The following is an 18,095-nucleotide window of genomic DNA, read 5'->3' as shown; positions in this document are numbered from 1 at the left end:
AGAGCCCGTGCTCTGCAACAAGAGAAGCCACTGCAATGAGAAGCCCGCGCACCACAGCGAAGCGTAGCCCCCGCTCGCCGCAACTAGAGAAAGCCCGCGCGCAGCAACAAAGACCCAATGCAGTCAAAAATAAATAAATTAATAAATTAATTAATTAAAAAAAAAGTTTGAGTACCTTCTAGGTGCCAGGAATAGAGTGGTAAACCCCACCAACAAAGACTCTGCCCAGGCAGAACTGGCTCTCTAGCAGTGGAGGTCCCTGATAAACAAGTGAGCAAAGTCATATGAATTCAGCTAGGTGCAAATCCCTGTTATTTCACTCTCCACATTTGACTGTCTTCCACTTAATCTCCTTGAGATCAGATCATCGTCATGTGTTTTTCCTCCCGGGTGTCTACCACTTCTGCGGCTTCAGATGTTCATACCTGTGTTGGGACCCAGGCTGGAAGGGCCTCTTCTGCCTCCCCCAGACTCCTGTTCATCCTTCTGCTTTGATCGTAGTTGCCACCTCTTCCTGCTCTGTGCTGTCATAACTGAGCACCCACATATTAGTGTCCTGCATTTTTGGACATGTGTCACCCCTCCTGGACTCTGAACATTTTAAGGAGAGACGATCTGTGTCTGATTTATCTTTATATCTCCAGCACAAAGCATGGAGCTTTGTGCAATTGGATTCTCAGTGTTTGCTCCAAGATTAAACGTTGAGTCCCACGGCACCTAGTGGTGGGTGGTAGTATTACAGGAATTGCTCCACGGGGAGGGATGCTGAGTCTGGGAGGGGATGCTCTAGCTTACCAGTTTGGTGATTCTTTGAGAAGTTAAACATGAACATCGTCATGATTAGAGGAGAAGAGCTAGCATATAAGCAGTGATGATGGAAGAGAGGTGGCATGGAACATTCTGGTGAGTCTCTGAAGAAAAGTTAGAAATGTGAAATTCTGAGGTTCTAGGACGGAGCTGGAATACTAAGGATGTATAGCTAATGTCCACTGGGGCTGTGGCTTGACCTGGTTCCAACAGCTAGTTAGTTGCAGATCAGGTGGGGGATCCAGGCTTCTCAGTTCAGAGGGTTTTCAACTATGCTGGGACTGTGGTTTGTGACAGATAAGGAAACAAAGGCACAGAGACGTGAAGTAACTTGCCTCAGACCACACAGCTAGTGAGTGGAGCCTGGATTGAGACATAGAGACATAGATCTGTCTGATGAGAGAGGCCAGCTTGTCGCCACTAAGCTATCATGTCTCGGAGATTGTGAAATGCGTGGTTGTAACACATTTGCAGTTTTCCTCTTCTGTTAGTTGAAAGCGACTAGAGAAAAATATTATTACTAACGTGTTTTCTTTCTATTGAAATGTAGTTGTGTGTTTTCAGAAAAACATTCACAAATATTAAAAGTCCCTATATTATTTACTGTACGTATATACATGTATATCTAAGTAACCTAAAGAAGGTTTTGTTTTTCTCCACCACTAAATTTAAAGTACTCCTACTTCATTTTTATTGTACTTCATTTAAAAATAAATATTTATACTATGTTGTAGTGAATGAAAATCTAGTTCTTTAATTTTAGGAACCCAGCTCTATAGTCAATGATTTAATTAGAACATCCTTACCTGTGTAGGTTTCACATCTAGTACTCTCTAACATCTGTTGACATGTAGACTAGAAAGTGGTTGCATCACTATTTTAGAAATGCTTCTTTCTAGACACAGAAAAGTTAAATGACTCGTCTGAATTTCAAAACGAGTTAATAGAGGAACCAAAAATAGAAGCTTTTCTACTACATATTAGACTCACTAAAGTTCCAAACATAGAGGCTATGTACATTTACTGAGCAGTCTAAAGTCCAGAGCCTGGGACACCAGCCTGTTTTAACACACAGGAATGTTGCTCTTGGGGGTGGAGGGGTGGCCAGGGAAAGGCGAAAGGAGGGCTGACACGATTGTTTCACGATTGTTTCATTTCCAAACTTGCTATTATTGCACAGTTTTCTGGGTGGAAGATAATATGCTCATTAAAGTGAAAGTGTTCGTTTTAAAATAAAGCAATAGAAACCCAAGATGACTCTGTTACGCAGATAAATGAGATACATAAATGGGCTCAGATTTTGTTTTTCATGCTGTGTCATATTCTGTGTTCAGGCAAAAGAGTAGGTAAATAAGTAGTTGTTGAAAAATGAAACAGTGTGTTGTTCATTTAACTTTAAAAGCTACTGATTAGAATAATAATGAGTGTTTTCATGTAGTACAATATTCATAGAAATACTGATATTACAGTGGGTAGAGATAATAGAATGATGCTCTTTATTTCTGCTTGTAATCTAACTTTTAAAATGCACCCTGATTCATAAATGATGAAGAAAACAAGCAACATTATTCAAATGGGATACTTGGGGCAATTAAATTCTTAGCTTAAATTATAAATTCCTATCTCTTCCCCATCTTCTGCCGAAATTTGTTTTTACAGGATGACCTTTGGTACCAACTTATTTTATAATAAAATGTTTCCTGAGTTTTTATTTTAAATTGAAATGGCCTTTTCTGTCAAGTATGGTATTTATAGAGGTTTCTTTGATGAAAAGCCTCTGAATTTTGTGCAAATAACCCAGGCAGGCTCTTAGATTAGTGATAACATTTGTATAGGACTTTAATGGCTTTATATAATACTTTACACTCGATTTATTTGACCCTTACCTGTGAGTACTCACTGGAATTCACATTTTACTGATGAGAGTAATGTAGGGGAAGGTGACTTGGCATGGTTCTGGGCACATAACAGGCATTCAACATGTTCACTTTAAAAGGAAAGTAACAAAGGGAACCCAACAGGTTATTTAACTTGTTCGAGGTCACCCAGCAAATACTGCATCATACCAAGAATTGAACTTGCTTCTTTAACTCAAAAATTCCATATGCTGTCATTGTCTCACTGCTGTCTTTTCAGGCTGTTAAAAAAAAAAAGGTCAAATTAGAAAAATTCATTCTTCTTAATTGAGATGAAATTCACATAACTTAAAATTAATTTTAAAACATACATTTCAGTGGCATTTAATACATTCACAATGTTCTGCAGACATCACCTCTATCTAGTTCAAAAATGTTTTCCTCATCCGTAAAGGAGACCCCATATCCATTAAGCAGCCATTCCATTCCCTCCTCCCACCCCAGCTGCTGGTAACTACGAATCTGCTCTCTGTCTCTATAGATTTCCCTATTCTAGATATTTCGTGTAAATGGAATTGTACAATATAGGACTGTCTTAGTCCACTCAGGCTGCTATAATAGAATACCGTAGACTGAGTGGCTTATAAACAATAGAGATTAATTTCTCACCATTCTAGAGACTGGGAAGTCCAAGATCAAGGCTTAAGCAGATTTGGTGTGTGGTGAGAACCCACTTCCTCGTTCATAGATGGCTTTCTTCTCACTGTGTCCTCACATGGTAGAAGGGAGCTCTCTGGGATCTCTTTCATAAGGACACAAATCCCAGTCATGAGGGCTCTGCCCTCATGATCTAATCAAATCCCAAAGGCTCTACCTCCTAATACCATCAGATTTGGGGTTAGGATTTCAACATATAAATTTTAAGGGGACATAAATATTCAGTCCTTAGCAGTGACCTTTTATGTCTGGTTTCTTTTACTTAGTATAATGTTTTCAAGGTTGATCTATATTGTAACGTGTATCAGTACTTTATTACTTTGTTTTTTAAAAATCTTTATTGGAGTATAATTGCTTTACAATGGTGTGTACAAAATACAGGTCTTTTGTCTCCTTAGGTAGGTTTATTCCTAGATATTTTATTCTTTTTGTTGCAGTGGTAAATGGGAGTGTTTTCTTAATTTCACTTTCAGATTTTTCATCATTAGTGTATAGGAATGCAAGAGATTTCTGTGCATTAATTTTGTATCCTGCCACTTTACCAAATTCATTGATTTGCTCTAGTAGTTTTCTGGTAGCATCTTTAGGATTCTCTATGTATAGTATCATGTCATCTGCAAACAGTGACAACTTTACTTCTTCTTTTCCGATTTGGATTCCTTTTATTTGTTTTTCTTCTCTGATTGCTGTGGCTAAAACTTCCAAAACTATGTTGAATAATAGTGGTGAGAGTGGACAACCTTGTCTCGTTCCTGATCTTAGTGGAAATGGTTTCAGTTTTTCACCATTGAGGACAATGTTGGCTGTGGGTTTGTCATATATGGCCTTTATTATGTTGAGGAAAGTTCCCTCTATGCCTACTTTCTGGAGGGTTTTTATCATAAATGGGTATTGAATTTTGTTGAAAGCTTTCTCTGCATCTATTGAGATAATCATATGGTTTTTATTCTTCAATTTGTTAATATGGTGTATCACATTGATTGAATTGCATATATTGAAGAATCCTTGCATTCCTGGGATAAACCCCACTTGATCATGATATATGATCCTTTTAATGTGCTGTTGGATTGTGTTTGCTAGTATTTTGTTGAGGATTTTTGCATCTATGTTCATCAGTGATATTGGCCTGTAGTTTTCTTTCTTTGTGACATCTTTGTCTGGTTTTGGTATCAGGGTGATGGTGGCCTCATAGAATGAGTTTGGGAGTGTTCCTCCCTCTGCTATATTTTGGAAGGGTGTGAGAAGGATAGGTGTTAGCTCTTCTCTAAATGTTTGATAGAATTCACCTGTGAAGCCATCTGGTCCTGGACTTTTGTTTGTTGGAAGATTTTTAATCACAGTTTGAATTTCAGTGCTTGTGATTGGTGTGTTCATATTTTCTATTTCTTCCTGGTTCAGTCTCGGAAGGTTGTGCATTTCTAAGAATTTGTCCATTTCTTCCAGGTTTCCATTTTATTGGCATATAGTTGCTTGTAGTAATCTCTCATGATCCTTTGTACTTCTGCAGTGTCAGTTGTTACTTCTCCTGTTTCATTTCTAATTCTATTGATTTGAGTCTTCTCCCTGTTTTTCTTGATGAGTCTGGCTAATGGTTTATCAATTTTGTTTATCTTCTCAAAGAATCAGCTTTTAGTTTTATTGATCTTTGCTATCGTTTCCTTCATTTCTTTTTCATTTATTTCTGATCTGGTCTTTATGATTTCTTTCCTTCTGATAATTTTGGAGGGTTTTTTTGTTCTTCTTTCTCTAATTGCTTTAGATGTAAGGTTAGGGTGTTTATTTGAGATGTTTCTTGTTTCTTAAGGTGGGATTGTACTGCTATAAACTTTCTTCTTAGAACTGCTTTTGCTGCATCCCATACGTTTTGGGTCATCATGTTTTCATTATCATTTGTTTCTAGGTATTTTTTGATTTCCTCTTTGATTTCTTCAGTGATCTCTTGGTTATTAAGTAGTATATTGTTTAGCCTCCATGTGTTTGTATTTTTTACAGATTTTTTCCTGTAATTGATATGTAGTCTCATAGCGTTGTGGTCGGAAAAAATACTTGATATGATTTCAATTTTCTTAAATTTACCAAGGCTTGATTTGTGATCCAAGATATGATCTATCCTGGAGAATGTTCCATGAGCACTTGAGAAGAATGTGTATTCTGTTGTTTTTGGGTGGAATATCCTATAAATATCAATTAAGTCCATCTTGTTTAATGTATCATTTAAAGCTTGTTTCCTTATTTATTTTCATTTTGGATGATCTGTCCGTTGGTGAAAGTGGGGTGTTAAAGTCCCCTACTATGATTGTGTTACTGTTGATTTCCCCTTTTATGGCTGTTAGTATTTGCCTTATGTATTGAGGTGCTCCTATGTTGGGTGCATAAATATTTACAATTGTTATATCTTCTTCTTGGATTGATCCCTTGATCATTATGCAGTGTCCTTCTTTGTCTCTTGTAATTGTCTTTGTTTTAAAGTCCGTTTTGTCTGATATGAGAATTGCTACTCCAGCTTTCTTTTGATTTCCATTTCCATGGAATATCTTTTTCCATCCGCTCACTTTCAGTCTGTATATGTCCCTAGGTCTGAAGTGGGTCTCTTGTGGACAGTATATGTACAGGTCTTGTTTTTGTATGCATTCAGTCAATCTATGTCTTTTGGTGGGAGCATTTAATCCATTTACATTTAAGATAATTATCAATATGTATGTTCCTATTACCATTTTCTTAATTGTTTTGGGTTTGTTATTGTCGGTCTTTTCCTTCTCTTGTGTTTCCTGCCTAGAGAAGTTCCTGTAGCATTTGTTGTAAAGGTGGTTTGGTGGTGCTGAGTTCTCTTAACTTTTGCTTGTCTGTAAAGGTTTTAATTCTCTGTCAAATCTGAATGAGATCCTTGCTGGGTAGAGTAATCTTTGTTGTAGGTTTTTCTCCTTAAATACTTTAAGTATGTCCTGCCACTCCCTTCTGGCTTGCAGAGTTTCTGCTGAAAGATCAGCTGGTAACCTTATGGGGATTCCCTTGTGTGTTTTTTGTTGTTTTTCCCTTGCTGCTTTTAATATTTGTTCTTTGTATTTAATTTTTGATAGTTTGATTAGTATGTGTCTTGGCATGTTTCTCCTTGGGTTTATCCTGTATTGGACTCTCTGTGCTTCCTGGACTTGAATAACTATTTCCTTTCCCATATTAGGGAAGTTTTCAACTATAATATCTTCAAATATTTTCTCAGTTTCTTTATTTTTCTCTTCTTCTTCTGGGACCCCTATAATTTGAATGTTGGTGCGTTTAATGTTGTCTGAGAGGTCTCTGAGACTGTTCTCAATTCTTTTCATTCTTTTTTCTTTATTCTGCTCTGCAGTAGTTGTTTCCACTATTTTATCTTCCAGGTTACTGTTCCGTTCTTCTGCCTCAGTTATTCTTCTATTGATCCCTTCTAGAGAATTTTAAATTTCATTTATTGTGTTGTTCATCACTGTTTGTTTGCTCTTTAGTTCTTATAGGTCCTTGTTAAACGTTTCTTGTATTTTCTCCCTTCTATTTCCAAGAGTTTGGATCAACTTTACTATTATTATTCTGAATTCTTTTTCAGGTAGACTGCCTATTTCCTCTTCATTTGTTAGGTCTGGTGGGATTTTGCCTTGCTCCTTCATCTGCTGTGTGTTTCTCTGTCTTCTCATTTTGCTTAAATTACTGTGTTTGGGGTCTCCTTTTCACAGGCTGCAGGTTCGTAGTTCCCGTTGTTTTTGGTGTCTGTCCCCAGTGGCTAAGGTTGGTTCATTGGGTTGTGTAGGCTTCCTGGTGGAGGGGACCTAGTGCCTGTGTTCTGGTGGATGAGGCTGGATCTTGTCTTTCTGGTGGGCAGGTCCACGTCTGGTGGTGTGTTTTGGGGTGTCTGTGGCCTTATTATGGGTTTAGGCAGCCTCTGTGCTAATGGATGGGGTTGTGTTCCTGTCTTGCTAGTTGTTTGGCATAGGGTTTCCAGCACTGTAGCTTGCTGGTCATTGAGTGGAGCTGGGTCTTGGCGTTGAGATGGAGATCTCTGGGAGATTTTCGCCGTTTGATATTACGTGGAACTGGGAGGTCTCTTGTGGACCAGTGTTCTGAACTTGGCTCTCCCACCTCAGAAGCACAGCCCTGATGCCTGGCTGGAGCACCAAGAGCCTGTCCTCTACATGGCTCAGAGTAAAAGGGAGAAAAAAAAAGAAAGAAAGAAAGAAGAAGATAAAATAGAATAAAGTAAAATACAGTTATTAAAATAAAAAATAATTATTAAAAATTTTTTTTAAAAGTAATAAAAAAAAAAGAAAGAAAGAAAGAAGAGAGCAACCAAACCAAAAAATAAATCCACCAATGATAACAAGTGCTAAAATCTATACTTTAAAAAAAAATTTAAAAAACGGACAGACAGAACCCTAGGACAAATGGTAAAAGCAAAGCTATACAGACAAAATCACACACAGAAGCATACACATACACACTCACAAAAAGGGAAAAAGGGAAAAAAATATATATATCATTGCTCCCAAAGTCCACTTCCTCAATTTGGGATGATTCGTTGTCTATTCAGGTATTCCACAGATGCAGGTACATCAAGTTGTGGAGCTTCAATCTGCTGCTTCTGAGGCTGCTGGGAGAGATTTCCCTTTCTCTTCTTTGCTCGCACACAGCTCCTGGGGTTCAGCTTTGGATTTGGCCCTGCCTCTGCGTGTAGGTCGCCTGAGGTCATCTGTTCTTCGCTCAGACAGGATGGGGTTAAAGGAGCAGCTGCTTCGGGGGCTCTGGCTCAGGCCGGCAGGAGGGAGGGGTACGGAGGAGGCGGGGCGAGCCTGCGGCGGCAGAGGCCGGCGTGATGTTGCACCAGCCTGAGGCGCGCCGTGCGTTCTCCCCAGGGAAGTTGTCCCCGTATCACGGGAGCCTGGCCGTGGCGGGCTGCACAGGCTCCCGGGAGGGGCGGTGTGGAGAGTGACCTGTGCTCGCACACGGGCTTCTTGGTGGTGGTAGCAGCAGCCTTAGCGTCTCCTGCCCGCCTCTGGGGTCCGCGCTGATAGCCGCGGCTCGCGCCTGTTTCTGGAGTTCGTTTAGGCGGCGCTCTGAATCCCCTCTCCTCGCGCACCTGGAAACAATGGTCTCTTGCCTCTCCGGCAGCTGCAGACTTTTTCCCGGTCTCCCTCCCGGCTAGCTGTGGTGCACTAGCCCCTTCAGGCTTTGTTCACGCAGCCAACCCTAGTCCTCTCCCTGGGATCCGACCGAAGCCTGAGCCTCAGCTCTCAGCCCCCGCCCGCCCCGGCGGCTGAGCAGACAAGCCCCTCGGGCTGGTGAGTGCTGCTCGGCGCCGCTCCTCTGTGCGGAATCTCCCCGCTTTGCCCTCCGCACCCCTGTGGCTGCGCTCTCCTCCGTGGCGCCGAAGCTTCCCCCCTCCGCCACCCGCAGTCTCCGCCAGAGAAGGGGCTTCTAGTGTGTGGAAACCTTTCCTCCTTCACAGCTCCCTCCCACTGGTGCAGGTCCCGTCCCTATTCTATTTTTTCTCTGTATTTTCTTTTTTCTTTTGCCCTACCCAGGTATGTGGGAAGTTTTTTGCCTTTTGGGAGGTCTGAGGTCTTCTGCCAGCATTCAGTAGGTGTTCTGTAGGAGTTGTTCCACATGTAGATGTATTTCTGATGTATCTGTGGGGAGGAAGGTGATCTCCACGTCTTACTCTTCCGCCATCTTGAAGCTCCCCCCAGTACTTTATTACTTTGGATGGCTGAATTACATTCCATGGTAGAGATAGACCGTATTTTTTTTAGCCATTCATCAGTTGATGGACATTGAGTTATTTCCATTTTTCGGTGAATAGTGCTGCTCTGACAGACATTAGTGTTCAAATATTGGTTTGAATACCTGTTTTTAGTTATTAAGAGTAGAATTGCAAGGTTATATGGTAAATTCTATTCTGTGGTAAATTCTAACTTTTTGAGGAGCCAGCAAACTGTTTTCCATGGTGACTGAACCGTTTTATATTCCTACCAACAATGTACAAGCGTTCTGATTTCCCTACCTCCTTGCCAATGCTTAGTTGAGTTAAAAAAATTATTATAACCATCCTAGTGGGTATAAAGTGGTATCTCCTTGTGGTTTTGATTTGCAATTCCTTGATAAAATATTCATATTTTAATGCATAGAATTAATCATAAAATGAGCTTTGGTAAGACAAAATCAACATGAAAATGAGTGGCTTCATCTATCTCCAGGAGATTATTTAAGATTGGTGTATGATCTCCCCTAAAGTGCATGATTCTGGGCGGAAAATTTAAAAAAAACACATGTTGCTTTGGAATTAGAAGAATGTATGTGGATAATAAGACTACAGTTATCCCCAACTTAAAAAAATACTGCTTAAAGCAATGAGGAAAAAAAAGAAATTACATCACGTTTTGTTTCCATGCCACCTGACAAAAGATAACTTAGTTCTTTGCATGGCATGTCTTTGTGTAATTCTTTCCTCTCTTAATGGTCTGTTTATTTATTTTTGCAGTGTGAGTGAAGACACCCAGGATGGCTCAGGGATCCGGGGATCAAAGAACAGTGGGGATTGCAGACCCAGAGGAGAGTTCTCCAAATATGATAGTCTACCGCAAAGTAAGGCATCTGGTTAAACGCTGGGGGCGCTGCCGTGTACGTGTCTGTGTTCTGTGTAGGGTTGACTGACGGTTGATAGCTCTGCAAATGTTTTCTGCCTAAACGGCCTTGACTGTTAAATGAATAATTTTCTTCGCATATCCTCTGATTCCCCAATTTTAAAATTGAAGGAAGTTAGGTCTTGTCATCCTTGGTATTGAACACTTGAAAATCACTATATGGCTTAGTTTTCTTTAAACCAAAGATTGCCTGAACAATGCAGATAGACACGTGTTGTCCTTTTGCGTAAAGGCCTTAGTGTAACATTAATTAATCGAATGTTCTTCAAACCCATAGTACAGATAAGATCTGGTCTAGACACTGTGGGAGGGACACAGAGGTGTGTATGTATTAAATGGTTTACAGCTGGTAGGAGACATAAGATGTACACAAATAACTGTTATAGCATCCAAGTGTTAATTTCCGAAAGAGAAGTAGAGTGTTACATAATCTCAGAGGAGGGGGCGATTACTTCCAGCCTCCGAGATCTGGGATGGGCTGTGGAGGAGAGGCCTTTGAACTCAGTTTTAAAGGATCTGTAGGATTCCCTTCTGTGGAAAGCAGAAGTGAAGAGCAATGTTCCAGGCAATGAGATGCATTCAGCAAAGGCAAAGAGCTAGAGGAAGTGAAGGGCAACCAGAACCAGTTAGCTTGGGCAGAGGATGAATTACAAGTAATTGGAGTAAATGGAGGAGAGACTTGGGGAAGACAGTCTGGGATGGAGCCAGATTTTAGAATGTTGAGTCATAGGCAATTTAATCATCAAAAACGTTAGTGCTGGGAGTTGTAAGATCAACATTTCTTTGGGATTATGAGCCTTGCGCCAGTGTGCCAAGTGGACTATTATCGAGGGTGGGTTGGAGGCTTTGGTGGGGTGCTTCTGTGTCTGTGAGAAAGGTATGGAGGACCCTAATCTAGCAGGGAAAATGCCCCTCAGAAATGAGCAGGACTGAGCAGAGGGATTAAAGAGTCTGAATTAACAATGACTTGGAAACGGAATGAATATGAAATCAGAAGGTGAATAGAGGGTCAAAGATAACTGGGTTTTTGACCTTTGGGTGATAGAAAGGCATTGGTGCTATTAATTCAAATAGGAATATTGGGAAGCATATGTTTTAAAGGAAGGAAATATGGTACATAAGTTTTATTTGTGCATTGCTGAATTTGAGGAAACAGTAGCTGCTTCTCATACACCTTTTTGATGTCTGCACGTTTGTAAAAATGTAGCCTAACTGTATCATATATTAATAAGGAAAATGAGTTCATCTCATTCATTTCACTAAGTATTTGAGTTGTCTGCTGAGTTCTGTGTATTCTGCAAGATTCTGTGTTCTATCTATGTTAATCATATGTGCAGTGTTGAACTAGATATTCCTGGATGATCAATATGGTGAATTTTTCTTTTTTCCTTGTAAAAACAGAGCTCTCAAACTAATCTTGCTTATAGTACCAAATTCCTTAATCCTTTGCTTTGAAAAAGAAGGCTTAGATAACCCATCCCTAAGACAGATATTTATTAAGTTGTAGTAAAGAAAAAAGAGATTAGTGGGGCTAACCAAGTTGTGAGGAATATAGAATAATATAGAGACGTTTATTCATTACCTTCTTAACCCACCTGAAACTAGGAGACCCTCTGCCAAGCTCATAGGAACATGGGGTTTGGGGTCAGATCTGGGTTAAAATTGCAACTCCGCCACTTCCTAGTGGTGTGATCTGGAGTCGGTTATTTAACTTCTGTGAGTCTCTGTTTCTTCATCCAGCAAAGGGGGAAAAGGTGGGAGAAAGGATAGTACCTCCAGGAGTTATTGTGAGGATTCATTTGGATAAGGTAATTAAAGCATCTTACATCCTGCTTGGCATAGAGGTGGTCCATGATTAATGCTTCTTTTTCTTTTATCTTTTGGTCTTGTAGCGATAGTAACACTTGGAGAGGAAGTAAATTATAAAATGTATAAATGTTGATGCTGTTAATAAGGTGATTAAAGTGCATTCACACAGTGAGTTGCTTTTTATGACACAGGAAAACAATGCAGATATTTTTATATTATTAAGGAGATTGCAAATTAATGGATTATTAAAGGTTAATAAGAAATGTAAAGGTCATGTAATCCAAACAACTTCCCACAAGAATGTTTGGTATTATGTTGAAAGGGAAAACTTCCTACAGGTTTGTGGGAACTTGATTTTTACTTTTTAGGTGGTATCAGGGGGCTCTTCATTTTTTAATTTTAATTTAGCTACAAAGTTGTAAAATGCTGTAATCCTTTAGAGAAATGACTATTAGTTATTTGGTTTCTATATTGGGAATCTATCTTGCTTCCTCATGATAAATCTGTGAGGGGTATGTATGTGTTCATGTTATTTGCTATGTTAGTTAATTGGTATAAAAGGGACATTGGATCTGTGCAATCTGTTAGAAAGAAAGCAGGCACACTTATTGCCCCGTATAGGTCCAGGACCTGGAATCATTTAAACCTAGTTGGTTTGACTAACTTAGGCCCTGGTTGTGTTTGAAACATGGGATATTCACCTAGTTTTCTGCTGTAGACTGACCATTGCCTATGACCAAGACTTACCTACTGCAGGACACTATCTTCAAGGTATAGGTAAAGATTGAATCTTGAAACCAAGGTTGATTCAAAATATTTTCTATGGAAGTCCTCTTATGTAATGATTTATTCAAGGTCATAGCTATAAAATCAAACCTTTTCTCAGAGTTCTACAGCAAAAATTTACATTAAAAATGTGCAAATAGTGCTTTCATTTTAATTTTCTTTCTCTTGCTTGTTATTTCTTTCTCTTGTCAGATGTTTTCAGTGTGAAATTTTTGCTTGGACTATGTTGTGTTGATTCAGATGCTGACATTTAAAAAGCTAAATCTAGAGAAATGAAACTTTTGAGTAAACCTCCGACTAATAAGTGGGGTGATTATGTCCATAATGTTGTTGTGACTTTTAAATGCCATTTAGGATGGTAACCTTCTGACATATGAGTAATGATTTGTGGGTTTCTTAAGCCTATACTTTTCAGAATACTCTTCATTTTCTTTTCATGTGTTCTATGTCATTAACTATGAAAAGTTATACTTTCTCAAGGCATGATTTATTTATTGACTTGAGCAGACTTTCTAATTTAGTTTTTTTATCCTTCATATTCACATTTTGGATTGGAGGTGTGCATGAAAAATGTATTGGTCACATTAAAAATCTACTTAAAAGAAAACCTTAATTATTCATTGTTGTCTAGACCTGTTAACTTTTTTTTTTTTTTTTTTTTTAATATTCCTGGATCCAAAAGATCCTGGGGTCATTGAATTGCCCAATGTAGTGATGATATTTGAACCTGGCTGTACATCAGATCATTTAGGGGTACTTTATAAAAATGCTGGTCCTCAAAGAACCCCCAAGTTGTTTTTGTTTAATATGTCTGAGCTGGGTCCTAGGAATCTGAGTTTTAAAGTGTTCTCAAGAGAATCTGATGCCCAGCTAAGTTTGAAACACATTTATTTAGTGTCTTTTAAAATATCCAGGTGGAGTATGCAGTGTAAAGTCATGGGGAAGTTGGTGTCTTGAATTGGGTTTTTGATTTTGTAATTATTTGCAGATCTTTCAAGATGTAGAAAAACCAGGCTCTTATAGAGTTAGAATTGAGGAATTTTAGTAGCTTCATCTTAGAGATTTTCTAGTCAATACCCTCATCTGATAGATGGGAAAACTAAAGTATGGGGAAGATGCATAACTTGCTGAAGGTTACTTGGCAATTTCCCAGTGAACCGGTGATTGTGTCCAGGTAACTCGACAGCCCAGTTGGTGTCCTCTCTCCTGTTATGTTATCAACCACAAACTACCATTACTACATTGTTGGGGCTGAAAGCCATTGGTTAAATAAATGAAAATACCACGTGGCAGATCTTTGGTTTTCGAGGTTATTCTCAGAGGTGTGACTTGGGTTACCTTTGAACATTTGTAATACTCAAGTTTCATTCTTCTTGCTAGTGCTCTTGTTTCCTGGGTGAAGATGTTCTGAAATGTTTACTTTCTTTTATAACTAGGAATTCTTTTGAGTGAGAGTAGGTTGCTTTCTGATTTTATTTGGTTCTCTGAGAGGTGTTGGTAATGTCTCTTGACAAATTTCCACCTGGACTGGCAATTTGATTTGGTAGAACTCTGGGAAATTAAATGGTAGGTGGACAGAGAAAATTGTAGCTTACTGTGACCCAGGCTAGGGTCAGGAGGTGGTACAATGTGATGGAAGATGCCAAACAGGGAGCCAAGAGCCCTGGCTCACTTACTGCTTTGGTTCTCTCGATGGGGAACTTCATCTTCCTGGCTCTGTTTCTTATTTTGCCTTCCTCCTTCCCAACTAAGGAACACTTCTTACAAAAAATATGTATGTATTTAGTGTCTACATAAAATAGAAAGAAGCATGATAAAATTAACCCTGTTTACTCACAGGGTAAACTTAATAAATAAACTCAATAAATAAAATACTGTTTTGGCTTCATTTCCTCTTATGTAAAGTGATGGGGATTGGACTAAATAATGTGCACAGAACCTCTCTGCAGTGATTTCGAGAAAGCTAGCAACAGGACATAGTTTTGGAATTCATTGAAGGCAGTTGTAGAGGCCAGCGCAATTGAGAGTCAGGGAACCTGCAGACCCTGGTGACCAAGGCGTGACGAGGATTAGAAACTCTTTAATTAGCAAATACGTAGTGAGTGTCATTTGTGTGCCAGACAGTGTTAGATGCTAGGAAGGCAAGATGAATACTATTCCCTGAAAGAACCCATTGGCCAGTGGGGCAGAGATGGGGTAACTAGGCAATTGCAATGCACATAGAGGTACACTGAGGGGTCTGGGAGGAGATAGAAGGGTTGGGAGGTCCATATCAGGAGAGAGGATGATGATGTCATAGAAGGCATCCAGAGGGTTTGGCCTGCCTTAATTCTTGAAAGACGAATAAGAATTAACCTTGCAGAGAATGGGAGAAAAACTATGGAGGCAGAAGGACTAGCACATGCAAAGGGACAGAGCTGTGATGTATACTGAGTTCTGGAAACTTCAAGTGGCTGTTTTCCTGGAGCTAGGTTTCTGTGATGAAGGTTGAGAAATAAAGCTGGATAGGTAGATTAGGGCCAGATCATAAAAGATCTTATGCATCAGGCAAGGAGTTTGGATGCTGTGCAGGTATCTTCTCTTTCTGTCTCTGCGCCCACACTCCCCTGCTCTATGTGCTGCTCACTGTACCATGTGGACTGCATCTACAGGGCTCCCGTGACCTCTGGCTTTCAATTGAATTTGGTCCATAGGAGCCTGAGGAGAGGTGGGGCGGAGGGGGAGGAAGAAGAGCAAGGTCAGGGTATTTCTTCCCCTGGCCCCCTCTTGGCAAGGTCTCGCACTGGCTGTGTCCCTTGACTGAAGGTCATTGCTCCTCTCTAGGCAGACTGCTCTCCTCCTCTGGGTCCGGATACCCTTTTCTTTGACTCATCCTTTTGGGCCTTGGGGTGGTGGTTCCAGTTTGTATTAGTAATCTATTGCTGTATAACACATCACCCCCCAACTCAATGGCTTAAACACGACATTTATTGCCACAGTTTCTGTGGGTCCATAATCCAAGTGCAGATTAGGTGGGTCCTCTGGCTCAGGATCTCTCACAAGCTACAGTCAAGATGTTGGCTGGAATTGCAGGTTCATCTGAAAGTTCAACTGGGGAAAGGCCCACATCCAGGCTCACTCACGTGGTTGTTGGTGGGATTCAATTCCTCGAGGGTTATTGAATGATCGCCTTGGTTCCTCACTGTCTGTTGTCTGGAGGTTACTCTCAGTTCCTTTCCATATGTGTCTCTCTATAGGGTAGGTCACAACATAGAAGCCTGTTTCATCAGAGTAAGCAAGGAAGAGGTGGAGGGTGGGGGGGTTGGCAGTGGGAGTCACACTGTTTTATAACCTAATCTTGGATGTAACACTCCATCCCTTTCATTAGGGGCAAGTCTCCAGGTCTAGCCCTCAGTCAAGGTGAGGGGTTTATACAAGGGCACAAATACCCAGAGGTAGAGATCATTATGGGCCACTTTAGAAGCCATTTACCACATGGTTCTACTTCCACAAGTCAGAGGTTCCTGAATGTTCCCTTATGGTTCCCCTATGCCCTGCTACTTCTTTATACTTGATCCTTTCTGAAATAAACCTTCCTTGAATTGTCCTATATTTTATGTGCCATCTGTTTGCCGATAAGCCTCTGACTCATACAGGTCTAATCCCCGAAGCAAAGAGAATCCATTGAGATCCTGTTTTTCTTCGCAATGAAATTCTCCACAAAAGGATTTAAATCAGGGAAGTCATATGTTCAGTGTTCAGGATGGGATTGCGGAGGGAGGCTGTAAGAGAAGTGGTAGGATTAGTATGCAGAAGAATAGTTCGTTGACTTTACAGGAATTCATGGGAGGAAAAAATGATGTCCAACTCAGTGGCAGTGATAATGTAGATGAAGAGAAGTGCTTGAGAGCTGTTTAGGAGGTAGAATCTACGGGATTTGGTGACTGATAAGATGCAGGGCAGATCTGAGGGTAACGAGAGGGAATGAGAGGGTTCCTCTCACTAGGTTATACCTGGGCGTTGTCTGAAGGTCTCTGGGGCAACAAAATTTTGAACCAAATAACCATGGAACTGGATTGCCTTCCCCTCTTCTTGTATGTAGATAAATCAAGAGGGTCATGGAAAGAGGCTGTAACTGGACCAGGATATCTGGCTGTTTATTGTCACTGCCCCGCTAGTTCACTTTTGGCACTGCACAAGTTGTTTCTATGTTTTATTAAGTCCAGTTTTGTCATTTGTGAAGTGAAGTGTTAACTAGGCTGAGTGATCTCAAAAGCACTTTCAGTTCTAACATTCCAGGGCTTTAATAATCCATAATAAAGGAATCCACATTTTATTATGCTTATTCTTTCATAGCCTCCTTTGCTTTCTTTTTAGTTTTCTTTAAAAAGTTAACCCAAGTAAAACTTTAAAACACAGGGATGTCAGTATGTTTAAAACAAATACTTTCTGGTCTTGGCTGTCTTTCATTTTCTTTTCTTTTTTTTAACATTAAATAAAATTCCCAAGGACAAACTACAGAGAGTGTTCTGGATAACTAATTGTTCAGTCTGCATTTTAAGATTCCTTTCATTAAATATTTTGAAGGTTCTTAATTGCGTTAGGAAAAAACTGTTCTGTTTTCCATTTCCCCTAGGATTAAACTTGTGAGGGGAAATGCTTCCCATCCCATTATCTTGGTTGGCAGGAGACAGGAGTGCAGGCAAGTCCCAGACCAGTGGTATCAGTGTCCACAGATGAAAGGGATGGTATTTTTAGTGTGGAGAATAGCTCAGTGTGGTTTAATGTGATGTGTTTCCCTGAATATATAACTTTCTAGTTTGAAAGCCTTTGGTGTATTTAAGGCTTCATTTCATTTTTTCAAATTTTTTCCCTCATTTCATTTCAAAGAGTCTAAGATTTTACACTTTGGCAGACAGTTTATTACTCTAGCTATTGATACTCCTGTATCCTTACACTATGGAGAACCTGAGTGGTAGCAGAGGAGATTCCCCATTCTCAGGATTTTGAACAAGAAAAACTAAAAGTTAATAAATGTCTGTGAAAGGAAAATAAATGTGTCAAATCATTGGGGGGATAGGAGGGTTATTTTTAAAAAGTCTGTTAGTTTGCAAATACAAATCAAAATTGAAAAAAGGCAATGAGGGAATGGAAAAAATATATAAAGATATAAATACAGATATAGACACACACCCATCCCAAAAGAATATCCATACTCTTTGGTGAATAATATCCAAAGATGGAAATAAATCAAATGTCTCTTGAAAGGGAATTAGTTAAGTAATTATTCATATTTGAGATGATCCCACAGTTAGGTTACTGAACTTCTGTTCTGGTAGACCTAATAATTGCCTTGAAAGGGAGATGGTTACTGACATCCTGGGATATGGTCAGATTGACTGTTCTTTATTTTTAAAACCCTATAAGACTTTATCATTTTTCTTTTACTTGCTAAATATAATGGTTATGTAGATGT

The 18,095-nt window shown here is 39.7% G+C and overlaps 1 protein-coding gene across 1 annotated transcript in view; it reads left to right on the top strand.

Annotated features, from left to right (window-relative positions):
• RGS6 (regulator of G protein signaling 6) overlaps window positions 1–18,095 on the top strand; it is a 504,882-nt gene that overhangs the window by 32,886 nt on the left and 453,901 nt on the right. The window contains 1 exon segment of the mRNA XM_082388244.1: window positions 9,883–9,986. Within this exon segment, the coding sequence (XP_082244370.1) occupies window positions 9,903–9,986 (84 nt within the window). The 5' untranslated portion in view covers window positions 9,883–9,902.

Source organism: Balaenoptera borealis (assembly GCF_965194805.1).
Source record: "Balaenoptera borealis genome assembly, chromosome: 3".
Lineage (NCBI taxonomy): Eukaryota > Metazoa > Chordata > Mammalia > Artiodactyla > Balaenopteridae > Balaenoptera > Balaenoptera borealis.
This window is presented reverse-complemented; position numbering and strand designations above follow the sequence as displayed.